Source organism: Podarcis erhardii (assembly GCF_964252035.2).
Source record: "Podarcis erhardii genome assembly, chromosome: 9".
Taxonomy (NCBI): Eukaryota; Metazoa; Chordata; class Lepidosauria; order Squamata; family Lacertidae; genus Podarcis; species Podarcis erhardii.
The window spans coordinates 18016428-18035319 of record NC_138512.1 but is presented as its reverse complement, the minus strand read 5'-3'; the positions used below and the strand labels follow the sequence as shown (position 1 = coordinate 18035319).

The following is an 18892-nucleotide window of genomic DNA, read 5'->3' as shown; positions in this document are numbered from 1 at the left end:
CCTCGGACATTCGGCTCCCGAAAGAGTGTTCGAAAACTAGAACACTCACTTCCGGGTTTTGATTGTTCGGGAGCCGATTTGTTCAGGAGCCAAGTCGTGTTTGAGATCCAAGGTACAACTGTACTTAGTCGCAGCTTACTGGTTGTACAAACTTAGGGGAATGTTGCACACCTTCCAATTCTGCTAAATATGCATTGAAGGACGAAAGAAGCAGTTACCACAACACTTCATAATGGGCAACCTTGCCACAGCTGTATTCCAGTGGTGTGTGAGCACTGGCCAAAGTGGATGCAGCCAAAGAGATGACTTTCAACTTCAGTAGACTAGGTCATACTCCAGCCACGCAAAGGACAGAGGCTTCTACACACACCTGCCTTTGCCTGTGCAAGCAAGAAGCACTATCAGAGTTCAAGGGCATTTTTCAGCCAAAGCACTCAAGCAAGTCAAGGATCAGGGCTGGGGAAAGTTTAGAGGACTGACTAGAGAGGTCTGGACTTGAGGGACTTTGCTCTTGGGCTTGAGGTTCCCCACCTCTGCCATAGTGGGTGGCAGCCCCATAAACCTACGTTTTTTGTTCGTTTATAACATTTATATCCATCCACTTGAGGAGACTCCAGATACTAGCTTACAGTTGCAAAATCACACACATGGTTATTAAGAAAAATACTGTAAAAACAGCACTAAAATACAATCCTGGGCTGTAGGATTTTATGCCCTACTAATAATTGTAACAGTCTCATTCTTTGTTCACAAGTTGGAAAAGGAACCTCTCTTATGGTTTCATTTTAAAGACTAGTTGAAAGCATTGTTCTGTAGCAGTTGAGACACTGATGTGATTTTAAGTGTGTGTGTGGGGGGCAATTGTTTAAAATTTTGATTAAAGGATGCATTTAAAAACTGGGAAGGGGAGAGATTGTGGAATCCTCAGTAGCTTACACACACCTGTGCTGGATATTTTCACTGTGACTGTAATGCAGCAGCAGTACCAAATTCAGACAGTAGATGCCTGCAGACACCAGTACATAATTTCTGGAAGGAGAGCTGCCAGAAATTTTATAATCAAGCTAGTCCACTATGGTGAAATACACAGCAATGATGCTTCATGTATGGCAACAAGTTTTACCCTGAGAAAAATAACAAAGTACATATAGTGTACAATAACCCCCACATACATAGCTGTTGTTGTTATTCCTGGTAGGAAATGCTGAGTTCAAGCTGTTCATGCAACTACTTTCACTGTAAGACAAAACAGCTATTCTGCTGCAATTTTTCTACTGCACTTTGAGCTCATCTCTTCTGCTGTACAACATTTTTCGGACCTTTAAAGCAATATAATAATAATAATTTTTATTTATACCCTGCCCTCCCCAGCCAAGGCCGGGCTCAGGGCGGCTAACAAGCAATAATAAAAACAAGTTGAATGAATACAACTTAAAAACAAGATTAAAATACAACATTAAAACATTGAAACATTAAAATATTAAAATGCAGCCTCATCGCAGGAGGAGAAAGGAAAAAAGAAAGAGGGGGAGGGAATCAAATTGGCTCCAAGCCAAAGGCCAGGCGGAACAACTCTGTCTTACAGGCCCTGCAGAAAGAAATCAGATCCTGCAGGGCCCTGGTCTCATGAGACAGAGCGTTCCACCAGGCCGGAGCCACTGTTGAAAAGGCCCTTCAGAAGTGTTCCATGCACATTGTAGCATGAATGAGTAGGGAATGGGGCAAGGTCAACTAGCCCAAACCCCTGGCATCCACACATAGAGTGTGAACATCTCCAAGTAGGGAGACTTAGTTTGTGTCCCTCTGTACACAAAGATTCCCTCTCTGCAGACATTTACGCTGTATGTGACGACATCAGCTGGTGGAACCTGTTGGTGTGGCCTACTCATGTGTAGGTACAGCACATGAGCAACACCCTGAAGGGGGCTAGGCTGATTGTGATTGGAGACTCTCCTTTTTTGCAGGCCGTATCAAAATTACACTTTGCCATTGGTGCTATTAGTTCAAATAGGGCTTTTCAAGTGAGACTAACTTGTACCTTCATAGACTCTTTTTATTGCATTTGATACAGGAAGTGTACTCTAAGGGAATAATCCTCCTCTCTGCTATGTCTACAGTCAGAGCCCATGGGGACAACAAACTTGAAGTGGTTACAGCACACAGGGTATTTGTCTTCAGGGCTGAAAAGGAAGGTAAGATGGATGTATTTAAGGGCCATAGCTGGTTCATTCTGTTTTTCTGTTGGGTTCCAAGTGTCCCATGTGCTGGATTGAATATTTTGTGGATGATATTTCTTAAGAAGCTTTTATTCCAGTTCAAGGATTACAACTTTATTTGAAGTCCAGAACAAAATGGGAACAGTTATTTCCTTAGTGATGTGTTTGAGATCTTTGCTCTCTATAAGTCTAACATTTATTCCTGTAATGAACTCAAGAGGTTCTGGTCATATTGAGTTTTGTACCTTTCAGGAAAAAACACATGCAATTTGTCACCAAGCCCTTGAGTAGCTTGTCTTATGAATCCCAACAGATAATGTCTGGATCTAATATACAGCTACTGTACAGTTGGCCTCTATCTTTGAGGGATTTTCCCATAGCCCAACAGTTACTTTAAGACATTTTTATAAATTTGACAGTCGTCAACATTCTAACTTGGATTGGATGAAGACCATAGGAATACTGGTGAACTCAGATGATCCTTTAGTAAGTGCCGTACTGCAATGGTTCACGTAATATTGCAATAACTAGGCGCTACCTGAAACGTGTGGCTGTAACTGAAAACAGCAGCTTTACATCTCCTCCTCATCTCCCTTGATAACATGTTACAAAGCAAGGGAAATGAAGATGATAAAAACAGTGTTAGGGCTTGTCGTTGGACATCTGCTAAGGCCCAGGCCTCAGCAAGAGGCCCATTGCCAAGTCCCAGAGCCCCCAAACTCTTTTGGTAGTACACCTTCCTGTCTGTTCACTGTCCTTTTCTGTGAGAGGTCAAAGTTGGCAGTAGCCAAGAGGTCAAATGGGTCCTCTGAGTCAGGAGCACTTTCAGGACCTTGGACAGTTCACAGGGTTATGCTGAGGCAGTTATCCAAGTTGTGGTCTCTGCAAGAGCTTAGATCAGTGGTATCTTGGTTCTCAAACTTAATCCGTTCTGGAAGTCCATTCCGAAACCAAGGCCCACTTTCCCATAGAAAGTAATGCAAAATGGATTAATCCGTTCAAGACTTTTAAAAACAACCCCTAAAACAGCAATTTTAAAATGAAAGCAAGAATCAATGTACTGTACTATAAAATAAATAAGACAGTATTGTAAATGATAAAAATAATAATTCCTACCTGCACTGATGATAGTCATTGTTTGGGTGGGGAGGGGGCTTTTATCCATTTCCACAGACACATAATCAATCAGTAGCTGAACTGGGTTTCACACAGTCAAAAAAAACCACACCAAATTAACTGAAAAAGCCTCAAAAAACAAACAAACAAAAAAAAACGCAAAATAAATAGCAAAATCAAAAGCGCCAAATGCAGTGGTAGCTTGATTCTCGAACTTAACCTGTTCCGGAAATCCGTTTGACTTCTGAAATGTTTGAAAACCAAGGGGCGGCTTCTGATTGATGCAGGTGCCCTGGAAACAATCGCCAACAGCCACATCGGATGTCCAGCTTCTGAAAAACGTTCGAAAACCGGAACACTTACTTCTGGGTTTTCTGTGTTTGGGAACCAAGGCGTTTGAGAACCAAGGCATTTGAGAACCAAGGCGTTTGAGAACCAAGGTACCACTGTATATGTTCACTGGATCTATAGAGAAACAAGCCTTGTCTCTCCATAGGAGCTGGTTGGCTGGTAAAGGGTCCTTGCCTTATTTTATAGTCATTGGCTCCTCCAGGGCTGGGAAGAGGAGAGTCTGGATAGTGCAAATAATCATCTCTGGTCATGTAAAGTCTGAATAATAATTTTTGACTGCATAATAAGAAGGAGAAACAAGGAAAAATATACATGAGAGGACTAACAATGTGCAAAACTCTAGTGTATAGTCACGATAGAAAAGTAAAGTAGCACTTTCAAGACTTTTTATGAAATGGTTTTAGTTTCTTGGGACCTTTTTTTAGCACGTATTAACACCCCTTAAAAGCTGTGCTTTCTGCCATCTGGTGTGAGTCACCGTTCAGTACAGAACTGACAAAGAGCAATATGAAGTTGATGGCTCGGGTGTGAAGATTGATGAAAATCTGGTTTAGGTTTTCTTGTGACTTACACACATATAGATAGATAAATACAAATAATACGTTGTCATTTTTTGGCAATGTTTCCAGCCACTTTTTTTTAAGATACCGAAAGCAGGGCTTAAGCTCAGCAAAGGAGCGCCGACCAATTTCTTCTCTGTTCATTTATTAACCTTTCGCTTGTGTGACACAGAATCAATATGGAAGATGATTGTACAGGTTGAATTATTTATGGAGTGTGTGTGCACGAAATCCGATGGCCATAGAGTATTAAGAGGGGAGCAAGAGTTGAAACATTTCAGCTAGTTACCTCTTGAACATTCTCCTGGCAAAAGGTGAATCACACAGGAAGATGGAGGAGCCGTTAACCTAAGCACTACTTGGATGTGAATTCATTCATGGAAATAACATGTAAGGTCAGCGTACTGGAGTGCCACTTGGGTCCAGAGAACTGAGGAGGCTGGGTGTGACTGATTGGGGCTTTGCTATGTTTATAACACTCAGGGACGCGGGTGGCGCTGTGGGTTAAACCACAGAGCCTAGGACTTGCTGATCAGAAGGTCAGAGGTTCGAATCCCCGCAACAGGGTGAGCTCCCGTTGCTCGGTCCCAGCTCCTGCCAACCTAGCAGTTCGAAGGCACGTCAAAGTGCAAGTAGATAAATAGGTACCGCTCCGGCGGGAAGGTAAACGGCGTTTCCGTGTGCTGCTCTGGTCCGCCAGAAGCGGCTTAGTCATGCTGGCCACATGACCTGGAAGCTGTCTGTGGACAAACGCCGGCTCCCTCGGCCTAAAGAGCGAGATGAGCACGCAACCTCAGAGTTGGTCATGACTGGACCTAACGGTCAGGGGTCCCTTTACCTTTACCCTTATGTTTATAGCAATGCACAAAGGCCCTATGAATCATAGAAACTTAGAGTTGGAAGGGACCCCAGGGGACATATAGTCCAAGTCCTTGCAACACAGGAATCTCAGCTAAAACATTCATGGCAGATGACCATCCAACCTCTTCTTAAAAACCTTCAAGGAAGGAGAGTCCACCACTGTATTCTGCTCTGGTCAGACCTCACTTGGAGTACTGTGTCCAGTTCTGGGCACCACAGTTCAAGAAGGACACTGACAAACTGGAATGTGTCCAGAGGAGGGCAACCAAAATGGTCAAAGGCCTGGAAACGATGCCTTATGAAGAACGGCTAAGGGAGCTGGGCATGTTTAGCCTGGAGAAGAGGAGGTTAAGGGGTGATATGATAGCCATGTTCAAATATATAAAAGGATGTCACATAGAGGAGGGAGAAAAGTTGTTTTCTGCTGCTCCAGAGAAGCGGACACGGAGCAATGGCTCCAAACTACAAGAAAGAAGATTCCACCTAAACATTAGGAAGAACTTCCTGACAGTAAGAGCTGTTCGACAGTGGAATTTGCTGCCAAGGAGTGTGGTGGAGTCTCCTTCTTTGGAGGTCTTTAAGCAGAGGCTTGACAGCCATATGTCAGGAGTGCTCTGATGGTGTTTCCTGCTTGGCAGGGGGTTGGACTCGATGGCCCTTGTGGTCTCTTCCAACTCTATGATTCTATGATTCTATGATCTCTTGTGGGAGTCTGTTCCACTGCTGAACAGCTCTTACAGTCAGAAAGTTTTTCTGAATTTTTAGTTGGAATCCCATTTCTTGCAACTTGAAGCCATTGGTCCGAGTCCTACCCTCCAGGAGGAGAAAACAAGCATGCTCCCTCCTTGATGAGAATTGCTGCTGTAGTGGTTTGCCTGGTGAGTTGGAGAAAGGAAACTTGATGGCTGACCAGGCAGGCAATGAGGAAGGGACTGTTTGTTTTCTTTTTTCCCAACCTTTTCTTTCAAGAAGTCTTCTCATGGAGGCTTCCAGTCTACTGATACCTGGCAGTGCCACTGGGGGAGAAGGCAATCTTACAAACCAGCATTACTGAATGCCTCCCTTTTGAGTTTGCCTGGTCCCTGGCTGAGGACTTTCATTGTCAAGTATAAGCCTAGCTTTTCCAGAAGGCGTTTCTTCTCATTGATTGGATGCATGCAGAATTTTTCCTTTCCCCATTAAGTTAGCTATAGAATTGGAGTGTTGTCTGTCTTCCTCATTAAGATGTGTTGTGTGCTATGGCCTTTTTGCAATGATAGTTGCAGTTAGTGTTTGTTGTTCCTTTTTTTTTTTTTTTTGCTGCTCAAAGTAGCTAATATGTGCTGGCACTCATATCACTTTTGTCAAAAAGTGGCCACAGTGGAATTGTTTGTTTGTTTGTTAAAGGTGGACATAATTTCATTAGTGTTTATAGCCATTTAAGCCAAAAGATTTATAGTTAAATATGCCATTAAAACCAAAGAAGCACAATTGGTTAATGTTTATTATAGTACCCACAAATCTGTTAAAGCTGCTTCTTCTTCTTCTTCTTCTTCTTCTTCTTCTTCTTCTTCTTCTTCTTCTTCTTCTTCTTCTCTTCCTCTCCTCCTCCTCCTTCCTCTTCTTCATTTAATTTCTACACTGCTTTATACTTAAGAAAAGATATCAAAGTGGTTTACAACCTACATGAAAACATCAAATTAAGCTATCTAGAATAAAACATCAGTGAAGAAAGCCAAATATAAAGTATACATTCAAAGTAGCATAATTAATGGGAAAGTAAAGTATTATACTAAAGATTTCAACGTAAAACATTAAAAAGAGGGCAGTCAGCCACAGAATGCACATTTAACTCAGCAAAGTTAATTTTTTATCTTAAATGTTTCAGAAGAAAACATTACTAAGTGAAGTCTAATAAAGAGTGTACATTTAAAACAGCATCATTAGCAAGATATTAACATATTATCATAGGCTGCTGTTGCTGTCGATCCTGCCAGTGGTGGCTGTGGAAGCTCAGGACTGATGACCTGAGTCTGCACTAAGAGACAGCCAGGACGGATCTCTGGCCTCTTCAGCAGCCTCAGCTTTTGTAGCTGGAGTCAATGCAGACCTTATTGCCCTATCCTTCTTTGCTACAACCAGATGGTCTATGAAAATTGCAACTGCGAAAGTGCTCTATTGATATGGACAATAGAAACATGGAGAAAGGGGACTCAGAAGCGCATATCTCCTGTGATTAGGAGAAAAACACACACACAATATGGCTCTATTCATGGAAGACAAAGTCCTTATTCATAAATCTTCCCCTCTGACATTGTGTTGGTCACACAAGCAGACCACTACTATGAAAAGATATTTCAGGAGAGGAGATACTTACTCATCTAAGTGGCATTTATTGCGACATACTATACCAGTATTGTAATGGGATAAGGGGGCTACTCGTGCATAAGTGTTTAAGCCCTCAAAGCTTCGCAATCAGTTTCTAAACTCTCCCAGTCCGCGGAGCCATGGGTGCATGGCTACCTCAATCGCTGGCAGAATCCGTCAGTGGGCGCTTCCGGAATTTACGCCAACATAAGAGTTCCTTGACGGAAACTCTCCTTCTGGATTCTCTACGTGACAGTTTCCTGCGCGGAGTAGGCGTCCCCAGCGGAGGTCCTGAGCCCTCCCCGCTGTTCTCACTGGAAGCATCTTGGAGCCGTTCCTCCGACTGAGTGTCTGCAGGAACTCTCCCTCTCCCCCTGCTGGTTCCTTCCTCAGCATCCGAGGGTCTCCTGGCCTCCTTGAGCCCTTCCACCACCTGACTCTCCGATGGCAGTTCCCTGACAAGTATATTATGTGTTTCACACGTCTAGTTCAAAGGACACAATACATCTGCAGGATTACTTATGTTTCAAGTTCATTTTTCCACCTTATTTCCAGATTAATGTCCTGCCTTTCAACATTGTGTCCCCAAAGCTTATGTAAGTGTTGTGAAACAAAATCATAAGCAAAACATTTTTAAAATTCAGCATTAAAATCGTGTTGAATAGTTGCTTGCAATGAGTAGTTTTTGAGCCATTTTCTTCCCTTCTATTTTTTTAGATGAAAGAAATGACTGGATTGCTACAATACTCAGAGCTATGCAGTCACAACCTGAGATCTCTCGAGTGAGAACTGCTGTTCCTCCTGAGAAAAGCGGGTATCTGGAACTGAAAGGATACAAAGCCAAAATCTTCACCTTGCTGCAAGGAAACAATGTGTGGATCTGCAAAAATGATCAGGTAAAATATCTGGCTTTTCTTTTCCCCCCCAACCTGAATTGTAATCAGTAATCGTATTAGTGCTCCAGATGAAAATGCTGTATAGTATTTCTCAAACTTTACAGGTATGAAGCATATGCAGAATGACAGTGGCATTGTGCTTCTTATGAGAAAACATGGTTTGCGGGTGAACAGGCCCTGCATTAAATCTCACCTGCAGCCATGGATTTGCATCTGATTTTGTTGTTGTTGTTGTTTAGTCGTTTAGTCGTGTCCTACTCTTCATGACCCTATGGACCAGAGCACGCCAGGCACTTCTGTCTTCCACTGCCTCCCACAGTTTGGTCAAACTCATACTGGTAGCTTCGAGAACACTATCCAACCATCTCGTCCTCTGTCATCCCCTTCTCCTTGTGCCCTCCAACTGTCCAACATCAGGGTCTTTTCCAGGGAGTCCAAGAAAGTAAAATCTCTCACTGCCTCCATTTCTTCCCCTTCTGTTTGCCAGGAGGTGATGGGACCAGTGGTCATGATCTTCGTTTTTTTTGATGCTGAGCTTCAGACCATATTTTGCACTCTCCTCTTTCACCCTCATTAAAAAGTTATTAAATTCCTCCTCACTTTCTGCCATCAAGGTTGTGTCATCTGCATATCTGAGGCTGTTGATATTTCTTTCGGCAATTCCGGCTTGGGATTCATCCAGCCCAGCCTTTTGCATGATCAATTCTGCATATAAGTTAAATAAGCAGGGAGACAATATGCAGCCTTGTCGTACTCCTTTCCCAATTTTGAACCAATCAGTTGTTCCATATCCAGTTCTAACTGTAGCTTCTTGTCCCATATAGAGATTTCTCAGGAGACAGATGAGGTGATCAGGCACTCCCATTTCTTTAAGAACTTGCCATAGTTTGCTGTGGTCGACACAGTCAAAGGCTTTTGCATAGTCAATGAAGCAGAAGTAGATGTCTTTCTGGAACTCTCTAGCTTTCTCCATAATCCAGCGCATGTTTGCAATTTGGTCTCTGGTTCCTCTGCCTCTTCTACTACTCCATATGTGAAACTACGATAATCTGGCAAAGAACTGCGTGCCAGCAGAAGAGGTTTAAATACAGGATGAGTGGACCTGAATGAAGCCCTCAAGCCCAGTCAGGTCCATCCCTCTCCCAGGTTCCCGCCCCTATGCCTGCCTGCCATTGGCCAATTCAGCAATTGGGCAGAATTCAAACTTCCCCAGCCATTGGGAGGACTGTGTGGCCTTCCAGCCAGGAATTCTACCAGCTAGGCAGTTCTTGCTGGGGAGGGCCAGGGCGAGGTGCCTCCAGCCTGCAACACCACCACACCTTAGAATGAGGATAATTCTGATAAGGCCAGGAAAGGTTTCCATCGATGTATTTTTGATGAATGAAGGAGATAAGAATTCAAATGCAACTGAAATATTAGAAGTGTTGTGTGTATATATAAATCTCGATGTATAAAGGTAAAGGACCCCTGGATGGTTAAGTCCAGTCAAAGGCGACTATGGGGTTGCGGCGCTCATCTCGCTTTCAGGCTGAGGGAGTCGGCGTTTGTCCACAGACATGTGGCCAGCAGGACTAAACCGCTTCTGGAAACACCGAGACGGAAACCAGGGCATATGGAAATGCCGTTTACCTTCCCGCCGGACTGGCGTGCTTTCAAACTGCTAGGTTGGCAGGAGCTGGGACAGAGCAACAGGAGCTCAACCCGTCACGGGGATTTGAACCGCCAACCTTCTGATCAGCAAGCCCAAGGGGCTCAGTGGTTTAGACAACAGGACCACCCACTATATATATCTGGAGGAAGGCACTCAGCTTTGTGGCGGAGCATATGCTTTGAACACAGAAGGTCGTAGGTTCAATCTCTAGCATGCCCAAGGAAAAAATCCCATACAGAGAGGTTAGGGAAGATCACAGCCCAAGACCCTGGAGAATCCCTCCCAGTCATCATAGACACTATTAGTCTGACATGGTATAATGTAGCCTTCGCAGTCCTAAAGTAATGGCATACAGCTGCTAGGTGGGGTACATTCAGTAAGGGCATTTTTAACACTGCTTTCTTCCCACTGATAGCATTATGAGTGAGGCCTTTATTTATTTATTTATTGCAGTGGTACCTCGGGTTACAAACACCTTGGGTTACAAACACTTCGGGTTACAGACTCCGCTAACTCGGAAGTAGTACCTCGGGTTAAGAATTTACCTCAGGATGAGAACAGAAATCGTGCGGCAGCAGTGGGAGGCCCCTTTAGCTGAAGGAGTACCTCAGGTTAAGAACAGTTTCAGGTTAAGAACTGACCTCCAGAACGAATTAAGGTCATAACCAGAGGTACCACTGTACTTAAATCAATGTCCCGCTCTTCCCCTCCACAAAGGTGTACCTTGAAATGGCTTATTTTTAAAACAGGCATTAAAAGACAGCTTATCAGACTAAAAACAGCGGCATAGAAAAAAGGCCACAAAGAGCAACACTCCCAGTGCTCTCAGTTACTATGCTAAGCAGCAACTGAATCCAAAGCTTGATTTAAGAAGGAAAATGTTCAATATTTTCTGCTGTAGCACACGTAAAGAGGAATTTAACCTGTTGTGACAAGGAGTTCCTCATTAAGGGGCGTTGCAACAGAGAAAGCCCTCTCATGCGCTGCCATCAACCTTGCCTCAGAACTCAGTCACCCACAAAAGAGCAGATTCACATAAGAGGAGTTGGTAACTTAGTAAGGTAAGCATCATCCTAGCCTGTTCTCTGATTTTTTTTGCTTTCCATACATCACTAAATATTGGCCAAATGCTTCCTTGGCCAAATTCTGAGGCAGGGATGGGGAACCTGTGACCTCTCTTTGATGCTGGGCTGCAACTTCCATTATCCCTGACCATTGCCCCTGTTGGAGAGGGAGAATGGAGTTCATCAACATCTCATCAGTTTGGAAATAGAAACATTTCTCCTCCTCCTCCTCTTCCTCCTCCTCCTTCATCTCTAAACTCCCATCAGCCCCAGCTAGCATGGCCCATAGCCAGGGATGATTGGAGTTGTATCCATACAACATAGAACCAAAGATTCCCATCCCTGGAATATATCTTAGATGCCATTAGAGGTATCTAGCATTTTTATTTATTTTTTCTCCTAGAAAGACGTAGTATATTCTGTTGATTGATACTTGGGCAAGTATACGGAGTGTTGTGAGAGTGCTGAAATCCTCATCTATCCGTGAACTATTCCCATGGTGTCTCCCATAGGTTTATTTTAATGGTAGCGTTAAGACATCTGTCTAGACTAATAACAGTGTTTGAAAGCAGAAGAGGTCAAGTTGATATACTGATGGCTTTTAAATTTGATAGGTAAAAGTCCAAAAGTATATTGCAGCATAAAAAGTATGAAGCTAAACATAATCTCATGTCCATTCCGAAGTTTATTGATAGTGCAACTTCATGTCTGAGGTTAATTTCAAACTTCAAAGTTTTTGATAGGGTAAAATCTTCTGACACAGAGAGATTTCTAATCTGAACACAGTCTGTTAAGTACCTTATGAATTTATTAGTCGCTTTTCAGAGCTAAAAATGGAACTGACACAAAAACAACAGGCCATATTAAATAAGAAAAGAAAGTAAAATGCTCTATTAAAATGATATATGTACATTAAAATAATTTTTATATTGCAATGTAGCTAAACCGGCATGCTTAGTGAAGTTCTTATCTGTGTGAGCAGTCCAGATATAGGATTTGAAACATAGGTTTTCATAAACATAAATGATAAAGCAAATGGACCACATGACTTTAACCACTCCATGCTTAGCATAGAAGGAAGCAAGGTTATTTCATATCAAGCTCTGAAGGTAAATGAGTTGAGGCAAGAAAAATCACATGAATGTATTGAAAATGCTTATGTAACTTAAATACATATCAAACGGCATTAAAGAGGTTTTGATTTTAGCCACATTTAGTCTATAAGAGATAAATGAAAATTATCTCACTGATGCCATAGCAAGGAAAGAGAATCTAAAAAATCACAGAGCAATTTACCCTTTATTCTGTGTTGTCCAGAGGAAGCACCATTATTTTGGATCCTCTTCCCAATCAGGGGCAAATAAAAGCCACTTTTACCTCCTCATGCCATATTACATGAACAAAGGTATACAATCTGTGTTCAAGGCTATTCACATGTACTACAAAATACTGAACTCTCAAGCTTTCCCCCTGCCTTTTTCTTCTCCTTGTAAGCTAAGGTCAGAAACTTCTAATCTTCATTTGCAGCCAAACCTACCGTATTTTTCGCCCTATAGGACACACTTTCCCCCCTCCAAAAATGAAGAGGAAATGTGTGTGTGTCCTATGGGGCGAATGCAGGCTTTCGCTGAAGCCTGGAGAGTGAGGGGGGTCGGTGCGCACTGACCCCTCTCGCTCTCCAGGCTTCAGGAAGCTATCCGCTAGCCGTGGGAGACACAGCTCTCCCACGGCTAGCGGAGAGCTTGCCGGCACCCAGAAGCTTGGGGCGCGTTGAGCTCAGCACGCCCAAGCTTTGGGCTTCGCGCAGCGCTCCGCTAGCCATGGGAGAGCCGCGCGACTCTCCCATGGCTAGTGGAGACCTTGCTGGCACCCAGAAGCTTGGGGCGTGCTGAGCTCAGCACTGTTCTGGGGGCTGGGGTCAGGGGAAGCTCAGGCTTCCCCTGCCCCAGCCCCGTACCTGGGAAAAAAATAATTCCCCCCCCTTTATTTCCCCCTCCCAAAAAACTAGGTGCGTCCTATGGGGTGATAAATACAGTAATTGTTTTGTCCAAAACAGGCAGTCTATGGTTTGTGAAACTTTATAGCAGCAGTAATGCAATCCATGGTTTATGATTTGCCCTTCTGGTTTGTGAGCATACAGTGGGTTTGTGGGAATCATCCTTTGTTGAGTTTGGACAAAGCAAACAGCTATGGCTTGCTACATACTGAGATCAAAAGTTTCTATTCCTGGCATGGGAAGGTAAGAAATAAAGGAGGGAGCATCATGCTTGCTTTCTGCCTAGCAAAGAACCTCCCCCCACTCTTTTTCTTCTGAATCTTATACCGCATATAACACAAATGTCTCACAACAAATGTAATAGATCTGTAGAAAACACAACCTGAAAAAGAGACAATGCATGTAATTTTGTAAACTAAAAATCTTTAATAAAACAACAACAACAACAACAACAACAACAACAACAACAAAGAACCTCTGAAATTTGCTTGCAAAAACGGGGATCACCCATCGCTGTTTTTCTCTGAATCCTATGTATAACAAAACTGCAACACCCATAGGAATTTATGCAATCTCTATCTTGTGACTGAATCTAGATTTGTAACCTTATGGCTATCAATCAGACCAATTTATTTTTCTTTTGATGCCTCCCCTTTCCTCACTGCTTTGCAAAACATCAAGCCTGACAGAGATTTTTGGGAGAACTCAGTTTCTTTTCAAAATCTTGTGCCCTTTTAGTTGGTCCTAATGCAGGTGTTGCCTAACTGTTGATTTTGGGATTCAGATGTGAGTACACTCCTCTGGAGTTAAGCCGTATATAACATTCATGACAAACCAATATTTAGCTTTGTGGATGGGGACTAGTCTTTTTCTTCAGTAGTAAACATGACAATCGTGGGGGAATTTGGGTGCACACCCTATTCTGGTAGTACTGCCCTAAATGAAAATTTTCCATTAAACTGAGATGAATTCCTCTTTAAAAGAAGAAGAAAATGCCAAGTGGAAGCACATAGGCTAAAATGACAAGATAACTTGGAGTCCCCTTAGACCAAATTTTCACTGCCAGCATGACCTAACTGACTTTCCTCTGAGTGGAGGCAGTTTGCAGAGGGCACTGTCCTAGCTTTAAGGTCCCTTCCAAGTCTCTTCAAAAGCATGGCCTGGATATATATAGCCATTAATTCCCACAGCAAGGAAGCCCCACAAGGCCTGGAGTGCTTGTCACAGCTGACTAGGTGAGGGTGTTGCTTACTTTGCAAGAAGACACTTACCTCCCCCGGGAAGTCACTTTGACCAATTATTTCAGGCAGAACAAACTGACCCATATATTCTCAATGTGTTAGGAACACATAATATCCTATGTGTGCGTTTTCCCACTCTTAGCTGTTCTGATAATACCTGCACTTAAAAACTGGCAACATCAGAAATCTTCTTTGGTGATCACTCGTAGCTGAGTAAGAGTGTCTCCCATGAACACAATCTTAACAGTGAATCTGTAAGTGACTGTTGAAGGCCAATTCTGGATCCACACGTCCTTCCACAGTGGGGACATAGGTTTCTGGGCAGGAGTTGATCACGGTGAGGGTTTGTCAAACGTGCCTTCCTCTTAGCATGTTTCTCCCTTTTGTCCTGAGTTCGAGCGTCTTCAAAGTCCATGACACCTTTGGTAAAGGCTGTTCTCCAATTGGAGCACTCACAGCCCAGTGTTTCCCAGTTGTCAGTGTTTATACTACATTTTTAAAGATTTGCCTTGAGGAAGTCTTTAAACCTCTTTTGTTGACCACCAGCATTACACTTTCCATTTTTAAGTTCAGAATAGAGTAGTTGCTTTGAAAGATGATAATCCAAACAACATGACCAATCCAACTATGTTGATGTTGAAGAATCATCACTTCAACACTGGTGATCTTTGCTTCTTCCAGTACACTGACATTTGTTCGCTGGACTTCCCAAGTGATTTGTAATTTTTTTGGGAGACACCATTGATGGAATCTTTCAAGGAGTTGGAGATGGCATTTAAAAGTGGTCCGTGTTTCACAAGCATACAGTAAGGTTGGTAGCACAATAGCTTTGTAACCAAGCATTTTGTTTTCCCTGCGAATGTCCCAGTCCTTAAACACTCTGCACTTCAATCAGGAGAAAGCTGCACTTGCAGAGCTCAGGCGATGCTGGATTTCAGCATCCATGTCAGCCCTTGTGGAAAGATAACTGCCCAGGTAGGAAAAGTGATTGACACTTTCCAATGTTACACCATTGAGTTGGATATGTGGCATTGCAGAGGGGTTGTTTTGTGCTTGTTGGTGCAGCACTTTGGTTTTTTGGATGTTGAGTGATAGGCCAAGCTTTTTGTAAGCTTCTGCGAATATATTTAGGATGGTTTGAAGGGCAGCCTCTGAGTGTGCACACACTCCAGCATACTGAAACTCTATGATGGAAGTTATGGTAATCTAACTCTTTGCTTTCAGCCTGCTCAGATTGAAGAGCTTTCCATCTGTTCAGTATATTATTTCTACTCCAGTGGGGAGTTTCTTTTCGACAAAGTGTAGGATCATGGTGATGAAAATAATAGATAGCATTGGGGCAATAACACAACTCTGTTTAACACCTGATTCCACTGTGAATGGTTCATATTGAGATCCATTGTTATCCACGATTGTTGCTGTAATATGGAGGAGCCGAAGGATGTTCAAAGATTTATCTGGGCAGCCAATTTGCAGAAGGACAGTCCACAGGGCATTACAGGGCATATACAGGGATTGGTTTTGCTCTCGGCATTTTTCCTGAAGCTGTTGAGTGGTGAAAATCATGTCCACTGTCCCCCTAGAAGGTTGAAAACCATTTTAGGATTCAGGAAGAGTAGCCTCGGATATTGTTAGGAGATGGTTTGCTAAGATCCTTGTAAGAATTTTTCTGGCTGCAGCTAATAAAGAGATGTCTTGGTAGTTTACAGTCACCTAAAAAAAAAAAAAAGAGAGAGATTGATAATTTTGGCATCCCTAAAGTCTACTGGGATCTCCTTTCTCTCCCGGATTTTTTCCGATGAGCTTGTGAAGTTGTTGTGTAAGTTCAATTCCGCCCACTTTGAAGACTTTGGCAGGTATCCCATCAGGTCCGCTGGCTTTGTTGTTTTTCATTTGGTTAATAGCTGTACACAGCTCTTCCAGATTTGGAGATAATCAGTTCTAGGTTAATTACTAATTAGCATAAGGGTTTAAAATATAAGCTTTAATTTTTTTAAAAGGTTCTGTGCTTGAAAAATCATATTAGGCATGTTATTAATGGGGTCAGTGAACAGGCACCAAGAGATTTGGAGCACTTGTTCATTTGCATGCTGACACCTAGCTCTGTATCTCAGTTATGTTTGAATTGGGTGTGGTCTTGGATGAGTTCCTGGATTCAGTGGTGACTTGGACAAGGGTCAGTAATGTGAAACCTAATTCTGACAAGAAGGAGGTCTTGTGGATGGGTGATTCCTGGGCCTGGGAGTTAGGCAGACTGTCTTCTCTGGATGGGGCTGCACTCCTTCCAAAGGATGAAGTATGTACTCCGGGGGTGATCCATGTTCCATCCTTGTCACTGAAGACCCCAATGCCCCCAGTGGCAAGCAGCCTTTTCACCTGCTGCACCAGATACAGCCTTTCCTAGACCAGGAAAGGCTTTCCACTGTGACTTGGGCATTGCCAACCTCAAGACTGGATTACAACAAGCTGCTCATGGGGGGCTTTCCTTGGTGTTGATCCAGAATGGTGGTGCAGAACCCAGTTGCGTGGCCACTGATTGGATGATACAACCACGAACATGTGATACTGCTGCTTAAAGCATTGCACTGGCTGCCAACTTGCTACTGGGTCAAGTTCAAGGTGATGTTGCTGACATATAAAGCCCTGAACAACATGGGACTGACTTACCTAAGTGACTATGTTTTCCCATATAGGCCTAACATTTCACTGAGATTTTTAGTTTGGCTTTTACTATTTACTGAGGATTTGCGAACATGTGCACGGTGTTGTTGAAGGGTTCTCATGCTAAAAAGTAATGCCTCGTAATATGCCAAGTGTAATTTTCTTGTTTTTGGCCACTACTTAGGTGGGCTCTGACCCATAAAGCCATATGTCACAATTGATTTGTGGGATGAGGAACCTATGGATGGCCCTGCATATGTTGTTGGACTTCTCTTGAGTGTTGGCTGGGGCTCATGGGAGATGGATTCCAACAACCTCTGAAGGTCCACAGGTTCCCTTCTTTAAAGTGCCACAAGATTTTGTTCAATTTATGCTTGTTGATTAAGCTGACTAAGAAAGTTCTCTTAATGTTCAAATAGTGACAAATGTTTCTTTTTTAAAATAAAGCATTGCCATCTTAAAACTCTCCCTTTCTCTCCCCGCAATAGGGTGTTATAGAAATGGGGATTTCACGAGGTTCTTGAGGGTGAGAAGCCTCCATTTGATTGGCAGCAGGAAAAAGAAGCAGGGAGCAAGTGAATGGGGAGAGGAGGACAGGGACTTGCCATTAGCAGCTGTGTACTTGATCGACTAGAGAAGCAACAAGGATGGAGGCCAGACAGGAGATGCATGGAATAATCAAAATGACAGCTTAGCCAGATGCATTTTGAGGGTTACAATCCTGGGAGGAGGAAGGACAAGTGGAAGGGAAGCGATGGAGTTTGATACATTTTCAGAAGTGGCAAGTCCCATTCTGTTTGGTCCAATTTTAGACCTTGGGCTTGTTTTTGAGGACAACATTAGCAGATGATTAAGAGAAATTTGAGGAGTTTTGATGCAGAGGAACCAAGCAAATGAGGCCTGAAGGAACTGATTTCATGACTCATGTTGCTATGAGACAGATATAATAGTTTTGTCAGGGAATGCTAATTGGTAAACAGACGAGCAAGGCTGCTGGAGTCTGCCAGGGATCCAAGGAGGAGCAGGACACACAGCTTTTCTACAGAAACACTGAGAAAAGGGTGCAAATTTCCTCTTCTGTTGCCATCCCCTTGCGTTTCCCCTGAATCCTGGGGTGATTTTCCAGGGTGCTGCTGAAAGGAGGGAGCTGAAATGCCCTATGGACATTTATTGATGCTTTTGTACATGAAACAGAGGTTTGTTTCCAAGAGAGATGGGACTGGAATAATGAAATGGCTAAATGCAGCTCAGACATAAAACAAATTTGTTGCGGCACTGGTTGCGGTTATCCATGAAAAAGTCAGAGAGCTTATTTCCCCTTTCCCCCTGACATACCCGAAGAGATCATGACCATGACTGAGGTTGTTCTAAACAACCAGCATGAATGCCCGGTGGGATGAACATCTTGGGGTTTGTCAAAATGACGGGGCTGGACGGAATGACTCTTTTCATGGGTCTTTGATTCTGTAATCTTTTCATTATTGCTAGCTGTTAAGCAAATGCCAGTCATTGATATTGACTCTTCAGACATCTGAATATAAATGAACAGAGCTGGGGACGTAATGTGATCACAATTGCTGGAGTCCATTAGTCACCAGGGTGTGAAATTCTGAATAAGCTCCATTTAATTATTATGGTGTTCAGCTCCTGTACTAGAGAAGCCCAGCTGAGAGGGAATTGCACTCTTGTTGTGTAAATGGGGATTGTTTGATTGCGTCGGTATATTGCCCTTCTTGCTGCATGCTATCTAGTTTGGATGTTGTTATCCTCTTCTGCTTATTGTTTATGTGAGATTATTTGGGATGTTTGCAAGACAACTGATTTGCGTACTGTGTACTTGATCTGTGGAGTGTCAAGTGTGCCTCTTAACGTACTGTCTTGCGTCTTCCTTGAAAGCTCGTGGGAACAAACTTCTTGAAATACAGTTGTACCT

General features: G+C 43.1%; 1 protein-coding gene across 3 annotated transcripts in view; it reads left to right on the top strand.

Annotated features, from left to right (window-relative positions):
- ARAP2 (ArfGAP with RhoGAP domain, ankyrin repeat and PH domain 2) overlaps positions 1 to 18892 on the top strand; it is a 129865-nt gene that overhangs the window by 36891 nt on the left and 74082 nt on the right. For all 3 annotated transcript variants that reach the window (XM_081875614.1, XM_081875612.1, XM_081875613.1), the window contains 2 exons: positions 2072 to 2192; positions 8168 to 8346. In XM_081875614.1, coding sequence (XP_081731740.1) covers positions 2072 to 2192; positions 8168 to 8346 — 300 coding nt within the window. The remainder of the gene's footprint in view (positions 1 to 2071; positions 2193 to 8167; positions 8347 to 18892) is intronic.